General features: G+C 46.1%; 1 protein-coding gene across 18 annotated transcripts in view; it reads left to right on the forward strand.

Moving 5' to 3' along the window:
• Positions 1-18,566, forward strand: part of phldb1b (pleckstrin homology-like domain, family B, member 1b) — a 293,495-nt gene that overhangs the window by 200,123 nt on the left and 74,806 nt on the right. For all 18 annotated transcript variants that reach the window (XR_011343351.1, XM_069894733.1, XM_069894724.1 and 15 more), the window contains one exon: positions 16,265-16,597. Coding sequence is in view for 17 of the 18 variants with exons in the window: in XM_069894733.1 (XP_069750834.1) it covers positions 16,265-16,597 (333 nt within the window). In the remaining variant the exon portion in view is untranslated. The remainder of the gene's footprint in view (positions 1-16,264; positions 16,598-18,566) is intronic.

Genomic DNA, 18,566 nt, shown 5'->3' on the forward strand with positions numbered 1-18,566 from the left:
CTCTGCAAATATGTTCATGTTTAAGGAAAGGATAAGAAAGGTGAAGGGAAGAGCTTTCCAGCAGGAATGCAGGCAGCCAACAGATTGCTGGCCTGTTACAATAACTGGTCAAATCTAGTGGGAAAAATGTGATTGCTCCGCTGTGTAATGTTGCCCTTTACTTGACCCTGTGCTTTCAGCAGTGTAAAGCCCCCTGAGTCCTGGGCTCTGCCCGCATTCCTGAACGATTTCATGGGGTTCTGGGCAATGCCTAGGGAACTGGCTGCTTAAAACTCCTTATGGAATGACAGCGTCAATTTAAACTAGCCCAAAAATCCATGGAAACCTTGGTGAATTTCCGGAGACTCGAAGATAAGGATCTGTTAGTTTGACCTTAATTCCATTCATTTGTGACGATGGATGTATGTGTTCCTTTCAAATGCTGCATACTGTTTACTGACATCCACGGTTAATACTGATGCCTCTCTTTCCCACTGCACTGTCTGGCTGTGCCGTACTTCCTGACTGTTTATCTTTCTCCTCATATGATGAAGCAAGCAGGCAGTTTGCTGCTCCTTTGACCAGTCTTTTAACCCAGAAGAGGCAATTCACCTACCATACCAATGCCAGTTCTGTGAAAGTGTTGTCCTATTTGCTCCCCTTTATCCTCCTCTATTTCCAACCCCCTGCCAAGGTTTTTAGGCAACCCTGTTGCAGAATACCTTCACCCTGATTGCAATGTGTTGAACATCCAGATGCACATCATTGGAATTTCCATTTCTCCACCGACTTTCTCACAACTGACTTTCTCCACTGCCAAGGTGTAGTCAAATGCCTGTAGCCAAATGGTACAAACAATGAATTTTCCAATTTCAGGTAACCCACATCCCCATGATTCTTCCACCCACTGGACCACCCCACCCCCCCCCCCCACTCCACCAGAACACTCCAGGTCTCCCTCCCTCTGTTCAGCTTTTCTAACACCCCACCCCCCTTTATTATCTAGATGTTACCCTCTCCCATTTGATTCCACCTTCACACCACCCACATGCCTGCCCACCTGGGTTGCTTCTCCCTTGCTTTACCTTCCCTATCTCTTTCCCCTGGAGCTATTACTATCTGCCCATCTCCCCTCCTTGATCTGTTTCCACCTAATGCCTCGCAACCTCCGTCTCAAAGCTCCCCCTCTCCTACCTTCCTCCACTGGTCCATCATCACCCTCCTCCCTCCCTCTGCCTCATCTGGTTCCAGCCTCTATTTCACCCCTCCAACATACTGGCTTTCTTCCCTCTGCACTCTCTGTCCCACTCTCTACCCAAAACCATCCCTTTGCCTATGTAAACATTGTTCAGTTCTTCCAACAGTTTATTTTTACAGATTCCAGCGCCTGCAGACTCCTAGATCTCTCTGTTTTTATCTAGTTTCTTCCTTCACCCTTTCAGGCTTAGTTGGTTTTGTTCATCTTTTTGTTTTGCTAGTTATCTAAATCTTGGGAACAATGGTTAACAATTCTTCTTCCACTGTGTACGCAGCCTCCTCCTCTTCACTCTGTTCAAAAGCCTTTATGATGTTCAATGGCTGCATTAAAACTGGGCCCCTCTGCTTTCTTCCTTCACACTTGAAGGATTCACCTATCGAATAATTTGAACAACTCCACTGAGAATTCAGCCTTCTCCTGGCATAGCTTAAAAATCTGCAACACAGTAAGTTCTTGTCCCAGGAACATCACTCGGTGAAGACAGGAATTCTTCATGAAATTCACCAGTTGCAGCCTTTGGTTGATTGAGGAAAAGGATGCTTGAAGATCAAGATCTGTGATCTGACACATGATCAAAATTGGGCAGAGGAGATCCTTTCCCTTTTATATGTTTATAACACCTGAGTACATGCAGGCATCTCGCAGCACTGGAAAAATCCCCTGGGATTAGAAGTAAACCAACATCAGTGCACTTGCCCAGTTCAGCATCCCCAGTGTCGAGGTACTGGTTGCAGTTGGTCATCTAGGTCAGAGAGGTTACGCCATTTGCAGGACTGACCCCAGATCCCTGAAATGGGCACGTTATTCTAGAAGAGGTCTGTCATGGGGCGATGGACAAAGGCAAAGATTCAAAGCCTCCTTGAGGAAGAGTAATGTCCTCATTAACTCCTGGGAATTTCTGGCCCATGATCACTCAAGGCATTCAGGATGGAGTGGACCATCTCACGGCCAAGCATTGGGAACAAATGAGCTCCTACTAACTGCCCTGTCAGTTGCCACCTGCCCCTACTTATGAAGACCCCTCATTAGCCTAATTAGTTACCTCAAAAGACACAAAACCAGACTATCTCAGAAGAATAGGACACATTTTACTACTATATCTTCTAAGCAGAGTGGTTTCTCTTTATTATGCATTTATACAACGTAAGGAACACAAATAATGTGCTGCCATTTGGGTAATAAGAGTCAAAACTCTGGAGCGCAGGAAAGCTGGCTGCCTAATGATTAAAAGCTAACCCATAAAATGCCTGAAATGTTGCCGAAGAGTCCCAGCAGCTCAAAGTGTAGCCTCTGCATCAGTAAGAATGTGCACTGTAATTCCATTGAATCGATCACTGCAAGCCCATGACTCAGTGGTTAGAAATACATAAAATATCTACTGCCTAATGAGGAAGAAGGAATATTGAGGTTCTGCATACTTTCAGGATGAATCCACTCTGATTGATCTTGCAGGAATTAGTGTCAGTGAGAACAGGGTCGGTGCCGGGGTGGGGGCGGGGGGGGGGCATCTGCGGGCATTGCCACCCCCAAGTGAGATGCTGTGTCCCCCATATGCTCGTGGTCATCACTCGCTGTCAAATCCGCCCCCGCCTGCATCACTAGCATGCTCCAAGCATCACTAGCATCTAACTTGATGCATGCTAGTGACTCTCCCTGCAATAAAAGCAGGGCTGTCATCTGCTACATCAGAGGGATGGAGGACAATAACATTCATCGGCAGGTGGTTACCACCACCGCCCCCGCCCCCCCCCCCCCCCCCCAGCGAATTCACAAGCAATGCACTGTGCCCATCCCGGTCACGCTAATGCCCCCCTGTAACACTTGTTCTGGTGCCGACCCTGAGTGGGAGGTGCTGCAGTGTACCTGCTTATCTGATAGCAATGTTTTGAATGTAAAGTCAAATTACTGTGGGCAAGTAGTCTTTAATAGAAGCAATTGATTGCAACTGGAGAACATTGCAACTCTAAACGTGACACCATAATTTTCGGATATTCCATTGGTTGCTGCTTGTATTGTTAAATAATGAGGAGGTGAACGTGTGCATACACAACAATAGCGACACATGAATTGCTGGAGGAACTGAGCAGGTGAGGCAGCGTCATGGAAGGCAATAGATAACGTTTCGAGCTGAAACTTTTCATCGTCGGCCCGATCATTTGACTGTAGCTGCTTTCAAGTGGCCAGAATACCCGAATGTAAAGCCGCCTAAAATACTTGAATGCGGCTGTCAGGAGGCCACCTGAAAGTGGAAAACCCGTCCCCGAGGAGCACTTACTCAACCCACCTCAGGGAGGTATAATCTCCACTTCCGAGCACTCCCCTTAGGCACCTGAAAGCACCGTTTTCAGGTGCCTAGCAAAGGGCGGGCTGATGACAGTCAGCTCGGCCCCAACTCCCGACTGAGGGAGCTGAAACGGGACATCAGGGCTGGAGCGGCCAGCACGGGACTACAGGGCTGGGGCAGCCAGCACGGGATTACAGGGCTGGGGCCTGTGTGTTGCCTTCCACAGTTGTTGCCTGGCCTGTGGAGTTCCTCTGGCATTTTATGTGTTGCCCCACTTTTCCAGCATTTGTAGTCTCTCTTCTCCATAATAAACAACAATAGGAAACACATTAACAGAGAAGGGGATGTACTTGCGAAAACAGCAGGGCATGTCTTCAATAATATTGTGTTGGTGTTAAATGTGCTAAAGTGTACAGAAAAGTACACTAAACGTGTTGAGACTAACTTTATTCCCAGACTACCTTTCTTGTTCAGACCACTAAGGTATGAACACATAATTCAGGCTGACACCCTCTGCACAGCACAAAGGAAGCTCAGGTCCTGGCTTTTGTGGAAGCCCTTGTCTCCTCTTGCAGTTCTTGAAGCACCATCTCAGAGGAGAACAGAGGCAATCTCCCTGGTGATCTGGTCAACACTTATTCTTCATTAAAAATAATTATTCACCACTTTAACGCAACTAATTGCACTTAGAGACAAGGGAGGAATACAAACATGTTTTTAATAGCTTATAATCAAAGGCCGGTAGGCCCAATAGTCCTCAGGTGAATCTGAGGTAAGGTGGGAAAGCCAGGTTTTATATTGGGGTGGGTGAGGGTGGAGCCAGGGGAGGGGCCAGCCATTGGAACAACACATAGACAGTGAATTCCAGTTCACTGCATTCACCCCTTCCTTCAGAATTGAGCCTGTGGGTGAAAAACAAAGACCATTCATTAAAAAAAACTAATACTTTACTAATATTTACAAGTTAAGTCTGTCACAGTAATGAAGGACTTTGGGCTTCCTGGTCCCCCTGTGGTACAGGGTCAGTGGGTCTCGAGGGCTCCGACTCAGATCATGGGGTGGATTGGTCCACTTCCCAAGCAGTGTCCTCCGGGACCCTGAGTGGGGAACTTGATCATTCCTGGCTCACTTGAGGCATTGGATCCTCAGTTCTGGCAGGTGCCAGGTCTCTGATCAGATGGTGTCCTCTCTGCCATCAGGGTATGCCACATAGGCATACGTTGAGTTGGTGTGTAGCAGGTGCACCTTCGTGATCAGGGGATCTGTCTTGCTCCTCCTCACGTGCTTTTTCAACAGGACTGGCCCTGGTGCCAATAGCCAAGCTGGAAGGGTGTGTGGTGAATGTCTGCCAAGCTGCCTGTCTCCCCTCTGGCAAGCCTTGCTGTACTAACATTGGCTGTGCATTATCTCTACTGTTAAGGACGCTCCCCATGGCTATAAGTGTATATGCATCTATTGTCTTTCATTATTGTACCATGAGTTTCTGGTAATAAAAGCCATGATTATTGTTTGACCACATCGTCTTTGTCTATTTCATCAACTGGCACTTCAATTTTATTAGCAGAAATGGATGCAGCCCTCAAGCCAGAGCGGCTGATTATCGACCAGTTTGCCCCGAGGACCAGAGAAATTTTCAACCACTGGATTGCTTGTTTCGATTACTACATGGCTCGAAACAATGTGGTCGATGAGGCGATACAGTGAGGCCACCTGAACTCTCTGCTGGGTGAGGTCCCTTTCGCCGTAATGCAAGGAGCTACCACTCTGGCTATAGCCCGGGTGGATTGCCTGCTTACTATGCAGCGCCACAGAATGTGGTGCTTGCTCAACACCAGTTGCTGACTAGACTCCAGAAACCCAGGGAAAGTGATGCTGCCTTTGCACTGGCTTTCGACTCACTGGCAAATGAATGTGATGTCAGGGTAGTCAATGTGCAACAACACCGCAATGCCTTGAAGCTGGATGATTTAGTCAACAGGATTGACTCCAGTTACATCCGACAGAGACTGCTGGAGACAGAGCCCTTAACTTACGACCAGGCAGTCACTCTAGCCAAAACACTGAGAAGTGCCATGCGGTCCAGTGAAATGCTAGAAACCGAAAAGGAAACATCCAGGAGTCCTGGAACCCCGAAGGAAAGAAAAAGGCAAACTCCTGAAAAATGCTACTTCTGTGATAATAGCTGGCACCCCAGTCAGAAGTGCCTGGCTCGATTTGCTACCTGCAGCTATCGTGGGAAACTCGGCCACTTTGCTAAAGCATGTAAGGTGAAAAGTACTCCCACTAATAAGAAGAAGAGAAGCACCAAGAAAATGCGCCCTGGAGCTGCAGGAATGGAAGACAATCGTGAAAAGGGGGAATCTTCAGATGAGCAGGCTGAATCGACTTCAAGTGACAGCGAGGTGAGATCCCCTGTGATAGCTCAATTGACTCCAAAGCTTAGGGGATGTTACAGACTGGAACGGTCGACTATGAAGGGGGAGGTGAATGGTGAGACTCTTGATTGTCTAATAGACTTGGGGAGTGCTGACATCCACGAGAGAGTTGCCAGAGCCTTAAATTTGCGGAGATATCCAGCGAACCAAAAGATATCGATGCCTTGTAGTGAACTTACAAAAACAGTAAGGGGCAAGTGTAAAGTTACTTTAAATTTTCAGGGACATTGCCTGGCTGATGTGTGGCTCTTTATTATGCCGGAGCTCTGCATACCTGTGGTACTGGGGTTAGATATTCAATCTCAGATGAACAGTGTAATGTTAAATTTTGGTGGGCTACTACCTACACTTACCATTCCCTGCGCAGGTTACTGCAATCTGTCCACATTAAAGATCAAAGCTCCCTCCCTTCTCAGTGATTTATCCCCCAAGTGTCGGCCGATTGCCACTGAGAGCCATCTTACAGCAAAGAGGATCGTGAGTTTATCAAAGCTGAGACCCAGAGATTGCTTAAAGAGGGAGTAATTGAACCCAGTAAGAGTCCATGGCGAGCCCAGGTGGTAGTTGTGAAAAATCACACTAAGAAATGACTGGCTATTGACTACAGCCAGACAATCAACCGTTACACTAACCTGGATGCCTACCCCCTGCCACGCATCAATGAAATGGTTAATCAGATAGCGCAATACAAAGACATGGATTTCCTCTGGAACGTAAACAAGCTCGTGAGGAGTTGCATTGATCGCTGTGGAAAGGAGCGACCTTATGGAGTGGAGCGCTGTGGGTAGGACTTCATGCCAGTGTGAGTTTGGAATGACTTTCGACTGGAGATCCAATTTCACAGCCTTCCATTCCGTTGTGTACTTCTTTTAAATTTGTTCATTCCCCCAGGAATTGTAGCTAATTGTCCTGCTTGAGGCAATACTTCTTATGAGCAGATACTGGCATAGCTCTTCGCTCATAAATGATGAGCCCTGGTTGCTATGGATACCCAAACAGGGTGAAAATAGAGAGGATGCCCCTGATGACCGTGATGATGGTCATGTCTGGGCAGGGATGTCGAATGGAAAACTTGAGTACTCGTCGATGACATTGAAAAAAATACATATTTCCATTGGTGAAAGGGAGGGGACCCTTTAAATCGACACCGAGTCATTCGAAGGAGTGAGATGCTTTTATCAGGTGCGCTTTGTCAGGGTGGTAGAAGTGCGGCTTGCGCTCCGCGCAGACCTGGCAGGTCCTGGTCATTTCCCTAATGTCCTCAACAGAGAAAGGCAGGTTGCGTGCCTTGATGAAATGAGCCATGTAGGTGATGCCTGGGTGGCAAAGCTCACCGTGCAGTGACTGCAACTGGCCAGTGTGTGCAGAGGCACAGCTTCCTCTTGACAGGGCATCTGGAGGTTCATTGAGAGTACCTGGCCTGTATACTATGTCGTAATTATAGGTGGAGAGTTCAATCCCCCACCTGGCGATCTTATCATTCTTTATTTTGTCCCTTTTTGCATTATTAAATATTAAATGCCACCGATCGCTGGATGGTGAGCATTGTAAATTTTCTGACAGCCAGGTAATGCCTCCAGTGCCTGATGGCCTCTACATTGGCTTGAGCCACTTTCTCCACAGATAGGTTTCGAAACTCGTGGCCTTGTAGGGTGCAGATGAAAAAGGCAACCAGCCTGCCCGCCTGGTTAAGGGTAGTGGCCAGAGCTACGTCAGAGGCATCACTTTCTACCTGGAAAGAAGCGTTCTCGTCCACTGCATGCATGGTGGCCTTTGCGATGTCGTTCCGAACATAGTCGAAAGCCGCCTGGCCTTCGGCCGACAATGGATAAGAGGTGGACTTTAAGAGGGGGAAGATCTTAACCACATAGTGAGGGACCCACTGGGTGTAGTAGGAGAAGAAGCCCAGGCACCTCCTTAAGGCTTTCATGGTCTTCAGGATTGGGAGGATTTACAGAGGGCGCATTCGATCTGGGTCAGAGCCAATGACGCCATTCTCCACCTCATAGCCCAGGATTGCCAGATATTTCATCTGGAACATGCACTTACTGGAGTTTTACATGAGGTTCAGGACTTTGGTCATGTGAGGAAACCTGGAGGTTGGCACCATGGTCATCCAGAGAGTGTCCACAAATGGTGACATTGTCGAGATAAGGGAAGGTGACCTTCAATCCGTACTTGTCGACCATTTTGTCCATCTGTCTCTGGAAGACCGAGACCCCATTGGTGATAACAAAAGGGACCTTCCGGAACTGATAGAACCATCTGTCTGCCTCAAGGGCTGTGTAGCGGCCGTCCTCAGAATGGATCAGTATCTGGTGGTATGCATCTTTCAGGTTGATGGTCAAATGGACACGGTACTGCGCATTTTCGTTTACTATGTCCGAAATTCAAGGGAAGGGGTACGCGTCTAGGAGTGTGAAATGATTGTTTGGCTATAACCTGGACTTTTCTTCCTCTTTTATGATGACCTCCTGGGCTCTCCATGGGCTGTTGCTAGCCTCAATGATATTTTCTTTGAGCAGCCGCTGTGTCTCAGCTCTGATAAATTCCCAACCCCCCCCCCCCCCCCACCCCGCCCACACTGTATCACCTGCTCTTTGTAGCTATTGGTTTGCAATCAGGAGTCAGGTTCAGAAACAGTGGAGGGGGGGGGATCAATATTTAGGGTGGAGAGACCCCCATGTGGCATCCGGCTTTAGGGCCTTCTGTTCCGCACCATGATTGGAGGGAGTGGGCCAGAGAACTCCATGGTTGTGCTTTTAAGGTGACACAGGAAGTCCAGGCCCAGCAATACAGGAGCACACAAATCCTTCAATACATACAATCGGAACTTACAAAATATCCCCCCCCCCCCTTACAGTTAGACGTACTATACAATCCCCTGGATCGTCGCAGAGTGCCAGTGTGAATCTAGAAAAATATGATAGTCCATCGGGTACACTCTTAAGTTGTACCGCAGAGCAGTCACAGAATTTATAAAACTTTCAGTGGAGCCAATGTCCACTAAGCAATCAGTCAAATGTTTGTTTAACCTCACCTCTATCATCGAGTTATTCAATTGGTGAGGTATTGCCTGATCCAAGACGACTGATGCCAGTGCTCCAGAAACCCCGTCGCTCCCCATGCTGATGTCGACTCTCTCTCGGCCCGCAGGCAGACAAGATGGTGTCGCCACGAGGCGCGACAAGATGACCACCGTTGCTTTCCAGAGTGCTTCACTCTGATGGTGGTCCAGCCACAAGGCGCAGCAAGACACTGGCAGCGAACAGTAGGGAGAGCCGGAGACCAGCACTTTGGAACTCAGGCACAGGTCAAGCAATGATTCAGGGGTTGCATACATTATCGCCCTCTTTAGGTTTCCTTTTGCCTGGCAGACATTCACCCAGTGCCCTCGCTTACTACATCTTGTGTACACAGTATCAGGTGCAGGGGGTGCTGAGCCTGTCCACAGTAGCATCCCCGGTCGTGCGTGGCCGCAGCAGTCGGCGCTGGGGCTGCGGGGGTCACTGATGCCCCAATGACGTGATCCTCTGAAAAGGCGCCGTTTTCACCTGTGGGGTCGTCAGCTCCCAGTTGGGCCTGCTCGAGCACTTTCACCAGCTCCAGGGTACTAACCAAATCTTTCTTCCCCAACTCTAGCCGTCGCTTCACGTACCTCGACCTCACTCCCACCATGAGGGTGTTCCGGATTTGATCCTCCTCTCTTACCTGGGCTGTGGCTGCTTCATAGTGGAATTTTCTGGTCAGGGCCAACAGTTCAAAAGCATAGTCATCTAGCGACTCACCTGGATGCTACTGACATTGAGAGAGCCGGTGCCTCGCCAGTACACCGTTCTGGGCCTCATGTAGCGGGCCTTCATCCCTTCTATGGCCAACTCGTATGTAGCACAGTCTCTGATGATAGTGAACCCTTTGGGGCCGACTCGAGAGAGAAGTGCAGATCTCCGGAGACTATCCGAGTTGAAGACGTCTTGTGTGGCCGTCAGATAGGACTGAAAGCACTCCAGCCAGTAGCTGAATTCCTCCGAGGGTCGATATGCAGCATGCCTGGCTTCAACAGGGCTTCCACCCAGCTTTAAAATTGTAACGCAACTGAATGCACTCAGAGACAAGTGAAGAGTACGAACACACTTTTAATAGCATAATCAATGGCCGGTAGACACAATAGTCCTCAGGTAAATCTGAGGTAAGGAGGGTAAACCAGGGTTTATATTGGGCTAGGTGAGGGTTGACAATACATAGACAGTGAATTCCAGTTCACTGCAGCCACGTTATTCATTTTCCTTCTTATGGCATGGAAGTGGGCCAATTGCTCATTAAGTCTATGCAGGCTCTCAGACTAATCCTCTTTCCCCCATACTTTCCCTGCAAACATTCTCCCCCTGCCCCCACCTACAGTTTTATCACCTACCTACAATGGGGACAATTTACAGCATCCAAACCATTAAACCAACACATCTTTATAATGTAGGAGCAAACTGGAGCATCCACAGGAAACCTACCTTATCGTAGAATGGACTTGCAAACTCCAAACAGGCAGCACCAGAGGTTGGAATTGAGTTTGGGTCACTGGAAGTTTGAGGCCATGGCTCTACCAACTGCCCCATTGTGCTGCCTTATTTTGGGAGCTTGCTGTGCAGAAATTATGTGCCACGTTTACCAGATTGCAATAGTGCGCACCCTCGGCTGTAAAAATCACTTTGTGAAGAACTTCCTTGCTCACTTTTAATGTAGCATCATTATGGTCCGTGATTTTGTATTCAGGTTTGTGGAATGAGTCTTAAAGCACAACCATAAACTGTTCTTTCCTCCTGGTTCCCCGCCTACAGTCTGTCATTTAACCACGCCTGAAAAGACACACAAAGTCTGCTTTAGAGTGCAGTGGCTGGTGTGTAAGTCAGGCTTTCGAGGGAGGCACCTGACCTCTGCTGCTTGTTCTGATTGGTGAATATCACGTGACCTTGGGAAAGGAAGGGGCAGGAGCAGTAAAGGATTGTTATGTGCTTTGGCAGGTTAGGGGTGGAAAAGAGGGAAGGCAGGACACCTTGGGCAGTGTGCGTGCAAGAAATGCTCTTTCAAGTGTTTTGATTTAAAGCCTTGCCATTAAATGGACCTGTATATTCACAAAATTCCAGGAGCTGAACACATCGATGGATCGGTTGTGAGTATCATGCATTGGCTAATAGTTTTTTTAGGATGGCATGAAACTTTGAGTTAACTCTTGAACCGCTGTACAAAATTGGTGAATTCTCAAATTCAAGTTAAGTACGTTGCATCGCAAACAGCCATAAATTAGTCATATTAAAATAATTCCTGGGAGGAGAATCAGGACCATTTTATTACTTACAATTGAGGAATTCAAATGAGGGAAAAGCTCCATTTGTTCAGCACTGCACAAAGAGCAGAGAAGAGCACAGGGAAAATGAAGAGATGAGGGTGTTGATGCGATTATAGGATATAAAAAGCTGACAATTTATAGGATTAAGGGCAAACTGAGGGAGGTAAGTGGTCTCACAGGCTTGAGAGTAGAGGTGTAAATGTGTGCTGATTCCAGAGTTCTGAGCGGAAGGCTGGGAAAGGACCAGAGATCTGTGTAGAGAACAATGATACCAACGTAGAAATGAATTGATATGTTCAAGTTTATTATCATCCAAATACATAGTACAACCTGACGAAAATGCGTTCTCCGGTCCTCGGTGCAAAACACGCAGATGCACAACCAGACGCAACAAACACACAGACAAATAATACATCCACAGGACAAATAAGCATAAATAAATATTGCTTCGTGAATTTGACAGTCTCGGATGGTTAGTGTGAGCAGTACCTTTGGTCGATCAGCATTCTCATTGCCTGTGGGAAGAAGCTGTTCCTCGGCCTAGTGGCGCTGGCTCTGATATTCCTGTATCTCTTTCCCAAAGGAGTAGCTAAAAGATGCTATGTGCAGGGTGGAAGGAGTCATTGATGATTTTGCACACCCTCCTCAGACAGCTATCCTGGGAGATCACGTCAAGAGGGGGAGGAATTCAAGATTCAATTTATTTTCAATGTAATAAAACATTGTCATATTACATGAAATTGCTTTTGCCTGCTGTAAGGCAGACAAATATGCCATCGGCAGAAATTGCCTGAAGCACTTCTTACAGTCAGAGAAAGAGAAGCAAAAGAGAGTGTGTTCCCCCCACCCCCACCCCCACCAGAGTCACCGGCTGTAGACTTGCCTCCAGCACATCTGCAGCCTCTGCTGCTACACAGAGTCCAGTCAAACCACAGGCGACCTGAGCTCCAGATCCAAACCTCCGACACTCTTTAGCGACTTCGGCACCACTTCGCATCCTGGTTCTGATACCTGGTACCCCTTCAGCCAGTTTCTCCAGAAGCTCCAGTGATCCTCTCTGCCATTCTCATGGGCCTGTGGATTGACCTCCAATCCAGTTCTCTACAGCAATCATACTAACTATGATGCAGCCAGACAGGATACTCTCGATGGAGGTCCTCTAGAAGTCTGGCATGATGGTGGCTGGTAGCCTGGTCCACTTCAGTCTTCTCACAAAGTGCCGTTTTTGCTCCACGTACAGAGATATAGTGAAACAAGAAGAATTTGTCTCAACATCAGCAAGATTTGGGACTAAAGGCCAGATAGAAAAGAGATAAACTGGGAATTTTCTCTGTGTGTGTCCTCCTAAGATGGTAGAAAGAGAGGGAAATCGTGGAACACCTCTCTCGAGTTGACAGCAGGAGTCGTCCTCAACAAGCAGATCAGTATTGACCTCATCGGTACATATCATGTTGTCCACAATCCATCACCCAGGTACCATTCCTTGGAAGTATCCAAACAACCCCACCAATCCTAAATAAAGGTTCTGATTGGAAGTGTTAACCATTCTTTTTCTCCCACTTAAGTTCTCAAACTCTGAGTTCCTCTGGGGTGTTGGGTTTTTTTTTTGCCCCAGATTTCAACATCTGCCATCTTTCCTTTGTCCATGCCCAACCTTTTATTTGCTGACGATATATTTTACTAAAGATGGTCTGCTTCCGAATTGTTAACTGGTGCGATTTAGATTCTAATCTCCTTTACTCTGATTCGTTGATATACTTTGGCTCCTGATCCAGAAAGATTTCAGTTGTACTTGTTGTTTACCCTTCTGTTTCAATCCATCCATGGCTTCCCCTCCTTCTCTGTAAACTTTCAACTCTATAAATCTCTGACATCTCTATGTTCTTCTAATCCTTTCTTGCCTCTAATTTCCTTTCTGTTCGCTTTGGTGGTGGTGCATTCAATGGGCTAATTGCAACTACAACCAAAAATTTTCTTGACTGTCTATTTTTCACTGATATAAAGTTCAAAGTTCAGATTTATTTTCAGTGTACAACCCTAAGATTCTTTTTCCTGCAAGAAAGCCAGAGTTTCTTATCGGTTGTGCAAACTGTACTGAAGAAAAGACAAGAAATGTAAACAAAGAAAAAAATGTAAACGAGCTGGCTGTGCAATATAGAAAAAATACATTTAATTAATATTCAATAATAAAGAGTCCTTCAATGAGTCCCTGATTGAGTCTGTTGCTGAGGAGTCTGATGGTGGAGGGGTAGTAGCTGTCCCTGAACCTGGTAGTGCAAGTCTGTGGAACCTATGCCTCTTTCCTGATGGCTGCAGCGAGAACAGAGCATGTCTTGGGTGGTGGAATCCTTGATGATTGCTTCTGCTCTCCGATGGCAGCATTCCCTATAGATTTCCTCAATGGTGGATGGTTCTTTAAGAAGCACAGAACATACTTTGTTGCTTGTATTAAAATTAATTTGTGCTTCCCTGCCCATTTTTTTTGATGCCCTTGAAAAAGGTGCTGGAAAAGATGCTGCGTACGTGCTTGGTTTTGTATTGTTTGGTGACTGTTTCATTCACAAAATGCCATCCAGTATGAAGGAGTATTTGTCTTCATCGGGCAGTGTATTGAATGTAAAAGTTGGCACCTCAAGATTCAGCAGTATAAAACATTTGTGAGACCACACTTAGAGTACTATGTGCACTTGTGGTCATCCAGCTATAGAAAAGGGTATCAATAATTTGGATGGGATGCAGAGGAGATTCACCAGCTATTGTCAGGTTTAGAGGACTTGATTATAGGGAGAGGTTAGATAAGCTTTATTCCCTAGAGCATGAGGCTGAGGGGTGATCTTGTTGAGGTTATAAAGTAATCAGGGTCATAGATCTTCCCAGAGGATGACTCGAGAACCCGATGATGTAGGTTTACAGTGAGAGGGGAGAGATTTAAAGGTAGCTGAGGCTTACCTTTTTCACTCAGAAGGTGGTCAGTATCTGGAACAAGATGCCAGAGGAAACCATAAAAGCAGGTACAGTGTGAATGTTCAAAAGACTTTTGGACAGATGGAAGTCTATATGGACACATGGACCAAATGCTGCAGCTATCCCAGAATGCCAACTTGGTTGGCATGGACAGGATGGACCAAAGGGCCTGTTCTGTACAGTCTGACTCGGAAGATGGGAAGAAGTCTTCATCACACATCTGGACCGTTCATTCCAAATATAGTACAGAGAAGCTCAGTTGTGAAAAGGGGAATTGAATGTTACTGATTATGTTCCCCTTGGAAAACATTTCCTCTGGTACAATATGTTCTTAAACAATTTTTCTGGTCACATTATGCTCAGCAATATGGCTATATTTCTTTCAGTTCTGAGTGAGCAAGATGTTAGATTATAAAGGAAGCATAACTAGCTTGTGGGCATAGAGAATCTGCTGTGAAATAGACAGATCTATGTGTGTTTACTAATAAAGAGAAAAAGTACTGGAAACACTCGGCCCTAACATGGCACTAACCTCAGCATATCAGGCAACAATTGTGGAAACAGAAACGATGGCAGTTTTAGTTTCGCCATTCTGATGACCAGGTGCACGCTGGGCATGTGAACTATTTCTCCTTCACAGATGCTGCTTTATTTAAATTTATAAATTTATTAAACTGAGATATTCAGCACGGTAACAGGCCCTTTCAGCCCACGAGCCTGTGTCGCCCAATACACCCAATTACCCTTCAACCCTGTTACGTTTTGATGTGCTGAATGTTTCCAGATTTTTTTAAATCCTTGTTTCAGATTTCCTGCATTTGTTTGGTTTTCACTGCATGTGCGCACTGCTATTTTAACTTGAATTGCATGCCAGAAGTAGTACCAAAAGCAGATTTATTTGTAACTGTCAAAAGAAGACTGCACAAAATCTTGCTATGGCTACAGGAAAGAGAAGGTGGAATGGAGACTACATTGTAAAAACTTGAACAGACTTAATGGACCAACTGATATCCTTCTTTACTGTATGATCCAGTAGTTATGCACACAGTGAACAAACTTTTAAAAAGTAGACATTTGTATTCTCCAATGATGGTTTGATTTGAAGGAGAAATGTTGCTCACAACTAGAAGAGTTCTCCAGTGACCTGATGATTGACTCAACCCACCAAATGAAATGTGCTCTGGAACTGCCCAAATCAAGAAGGAAATTTCTTTCTATCGCAAAGTCACCAACCGTATAAAACAGTATTAAGAATCTGATACAGTGCCATGTTAGGATTGTTATATGTAGTTCAAAAGGATAAGGAGTCAGCCAATCACCCTATTTAAAAGCCGTCTCTCTTCTAGTCCCAGTATGAGGGCTTTGATGATACGACATTGTGGGTTTCATAGTTATGGAAAAATACACTTGCCTTGGAGTTAATGCAGCAGGAGTTCATTCCTGGAAAGGATTGTATAAGCATGTGGTTCTCAACCTTCATTTTCCACTCACATACCACTTTAAGTAATCCCTTACTTAACCTTTTTCAAAGGTTTCTATAGGTGCTCTGTGGTTAGTAAGGGATTGCTTAAGGTGGTATGTGAGTGGGGAAAAAAAAGGTTGAGAACCACTGGTATAAGGATAACCTCCAATCAATGAAGTTTAAAAGAATGAAATGAGCATATAAGATTCTGTGTGTGATTTGCAAGTGATCAGAGATTCCTTCATTTTATCTGGATGTCTACAATGCATACATTATCAAGATAAATATAAAAGTCTTTACAAAAGGATAGTAATTCTTGGACATCTAGACACAATACTTACTGAGTCATTGCATATATTAAAGTCTAGGTTTGGTTTATTTTTGGGCATTAGTGGACAAGGGAGACGGAGTTCAGGGGAAATTGACTCAACAAGCTCAAGGAGCCTGTATGTTCAAGTCCTGCTACACTGTTTTCATTTATATGAGTCATTTATTTTTGTGTTTATGACATATTTCAGAATCTCGATTCTTTACTCCTCAGGAGCGTCAGAGACTTGAAACCATCCTGAACCTGTGCGCAGAGTACACAAAAACGGACTCGCCGACCAGCCCCGATGTGGGGAAGGTGCACCAGGCCAGCCATCAGCTGCAGATGGAGGGACAGAGGCTATTCCACAGCATTGTGGAGCCTGCCCCTACCACAGCCAGCAGAGGAACCTCCATGGACAGAATCATTGGAGATAAAGCCTTCAGCGAGCCCAGCACAGCACAGCCAGCGGAGCCCAGTGTTCACAAACCACGGGAGGGTCTGGAAAGATCTGATGAGGAGAACCTTAAGGAAGAGTGCAGCAGTACGGAGAGCACGCACCATGAGGTAGGATGGCTCGAGCCAGTTTATCACACCTACTGAAAAGCCTGCATCCAGAGATCCTCCCCAGTCTGCACAAGTAAACACATAAAGATTATAGAATCTCAGAATGATTCCAATGGGGAACAATCATCCATACTAGCCCCACATAGGAATATTGCATTTAATCCGAAACCTGTCATCTCCCCAGAATCCTGCATATTCTTCCCATATCCACTTCCTTTCTAAATACCATAGTTAAATCTGCACCCACACGACCCCACCAGTGCTTTCCAGTCTTAACCTTCTGAGACGCTACTAGTTATTAAACTACATTTATTTATATATGTATATTTGTCCTGTATGTGTGTTATATCTGGTTCTGTGCCTGCAGGTTTTGTCAGGTTATACTTGTGCAATCAGATGATAAATTAACTTGAATAAACTTGAAATCAATCACTCGGCACTCAACAAACTTTCTTCCCGTCACTTGATTCTTTTGCCAATCACATTTTCTTCGGGATTTTCCAATTCAAATTTTGCTGTTTTTTTTATTTTTCCACCTATGGGAATTGCTTTAGTCTATACTTGAAATATTCATTGACCTCTTACATTCCAAGTTGTATGAATACAGCCTCTCCAGTCTATCAAGATAGCTAAAGTCTCCACCTTCCCCAAGAATCATTTTAGTAAATTTCTTCTGCACCCCCTCTAAATCCATTATATCTTCAATAATTGCCCCAGAATTGGCTGCGCAACAACAGGTATTATTTGCAGGTTTATGTCATAGACATGAGTACAATTTACAGATACACTAAAATTCATACTTGCTGAAGCCACACAGATTTGCACCGTATATATAATTGTCAAATTTTGACCTCATGAAGTTCCTGTGTCATTCAGGTGTCAGGAGTTTGGATGGAAAGGTCAGTCTATGGTTGGGACATAGGGAACTCAGATCCGTGGCTGGGAGCTCAAATGGGCGGGCAGTTGGGGGAGAGGATCCACAGTCAGGAGTTTGGATGGGCGGGTAGCTGGGGGGTCGGGGATTCAGGTGGGCAGGCAGTCTGGGTGAGGATCCGTAGCCGGGAGCTCAGATGGGCAGGCAGCCAGAGCATCAGGAGCTCCAGTGGGCAGTTGGGTGGAGCTACAGTCCGCTGCCGGGGCTTTGGGAGTTCCAGTAGACGGGCGGCCAGGGCTTGGGAGCTCCGGTAGGCAGACGGCTGGGGCAAAAGTCTGCTGTCAGGGCATTGGGAGCTTGGATGGGCAGGCGATCAGAGTCAAAAATAGGGTGGCTCGACTTTTACACGAGTCATACAAAACACCTGATTTTTGGGCCAAAAGGGCGGGGGGGTCAACTCTTACACGGTATCGATGACATCACGAGTATATACAGTAAATTATACCAACACAACAGGAGTATAAGTTGAACAACCATAATGGGTCAATGAGACAGAAAAAGAGGTAATAAAAGAATAGATAAATAAATATTGCTAAAAATATGGTTTAGTAGTGCAGACAGATTTTTTGATGTGCCAGAGTTAAAGTGTCCAAAGTACGCCTGAGGTTATGGTTAAGCTGGTTGAGCCAGGGTTTTATTTTTATGCCTTACACTTTGCCTCCAAAATTGGATTCCATTGTCATTAGGCCATTTGAGATAGCCCAAAAGTTGAGATGTAAAGGTGGAGAAACTCCGCCAAAACACATAATCAACTACCTTTCTGAATGTGTGGAGGAGGTCTCCGAGCCGTATATTCCAACCCCTCTCTGAGAGGGATAATCTCCACAGCGCAGCCCTCCACCCATCAATCTGAATGTACAGCCGCGCTAAGCGGCTGTTTAGGGGCAGGCTGATGATGCCGTCAGCCCGCGACCCGTCTCCCCAAAAGTTAATGTTCTGATAAAATACCCCCAAATGGATCCACCCACCCCTCTCCCTCCAAGTCAGGGTCAGCGGGGCAGCGGGGCCGTCAGAGCAGCGGGGACCATCAGTGGG

The sequence above is a fragment of the Narcine bancroftii genome, chromosome 8 (genome assembly GCF_036971445.1).
Source record: "Narcine bancroftii isolate sNarBan1 chromosome 8, sNarBan1.hap1, whole genome shotgun sequence".
Classification (NCBI taxonomy): Eukaryota; Metazoa; Chordata; class Chondrichthyes; order Torpediniformes; family Narcinidae; genus Narcine; species Narcine bancroftii.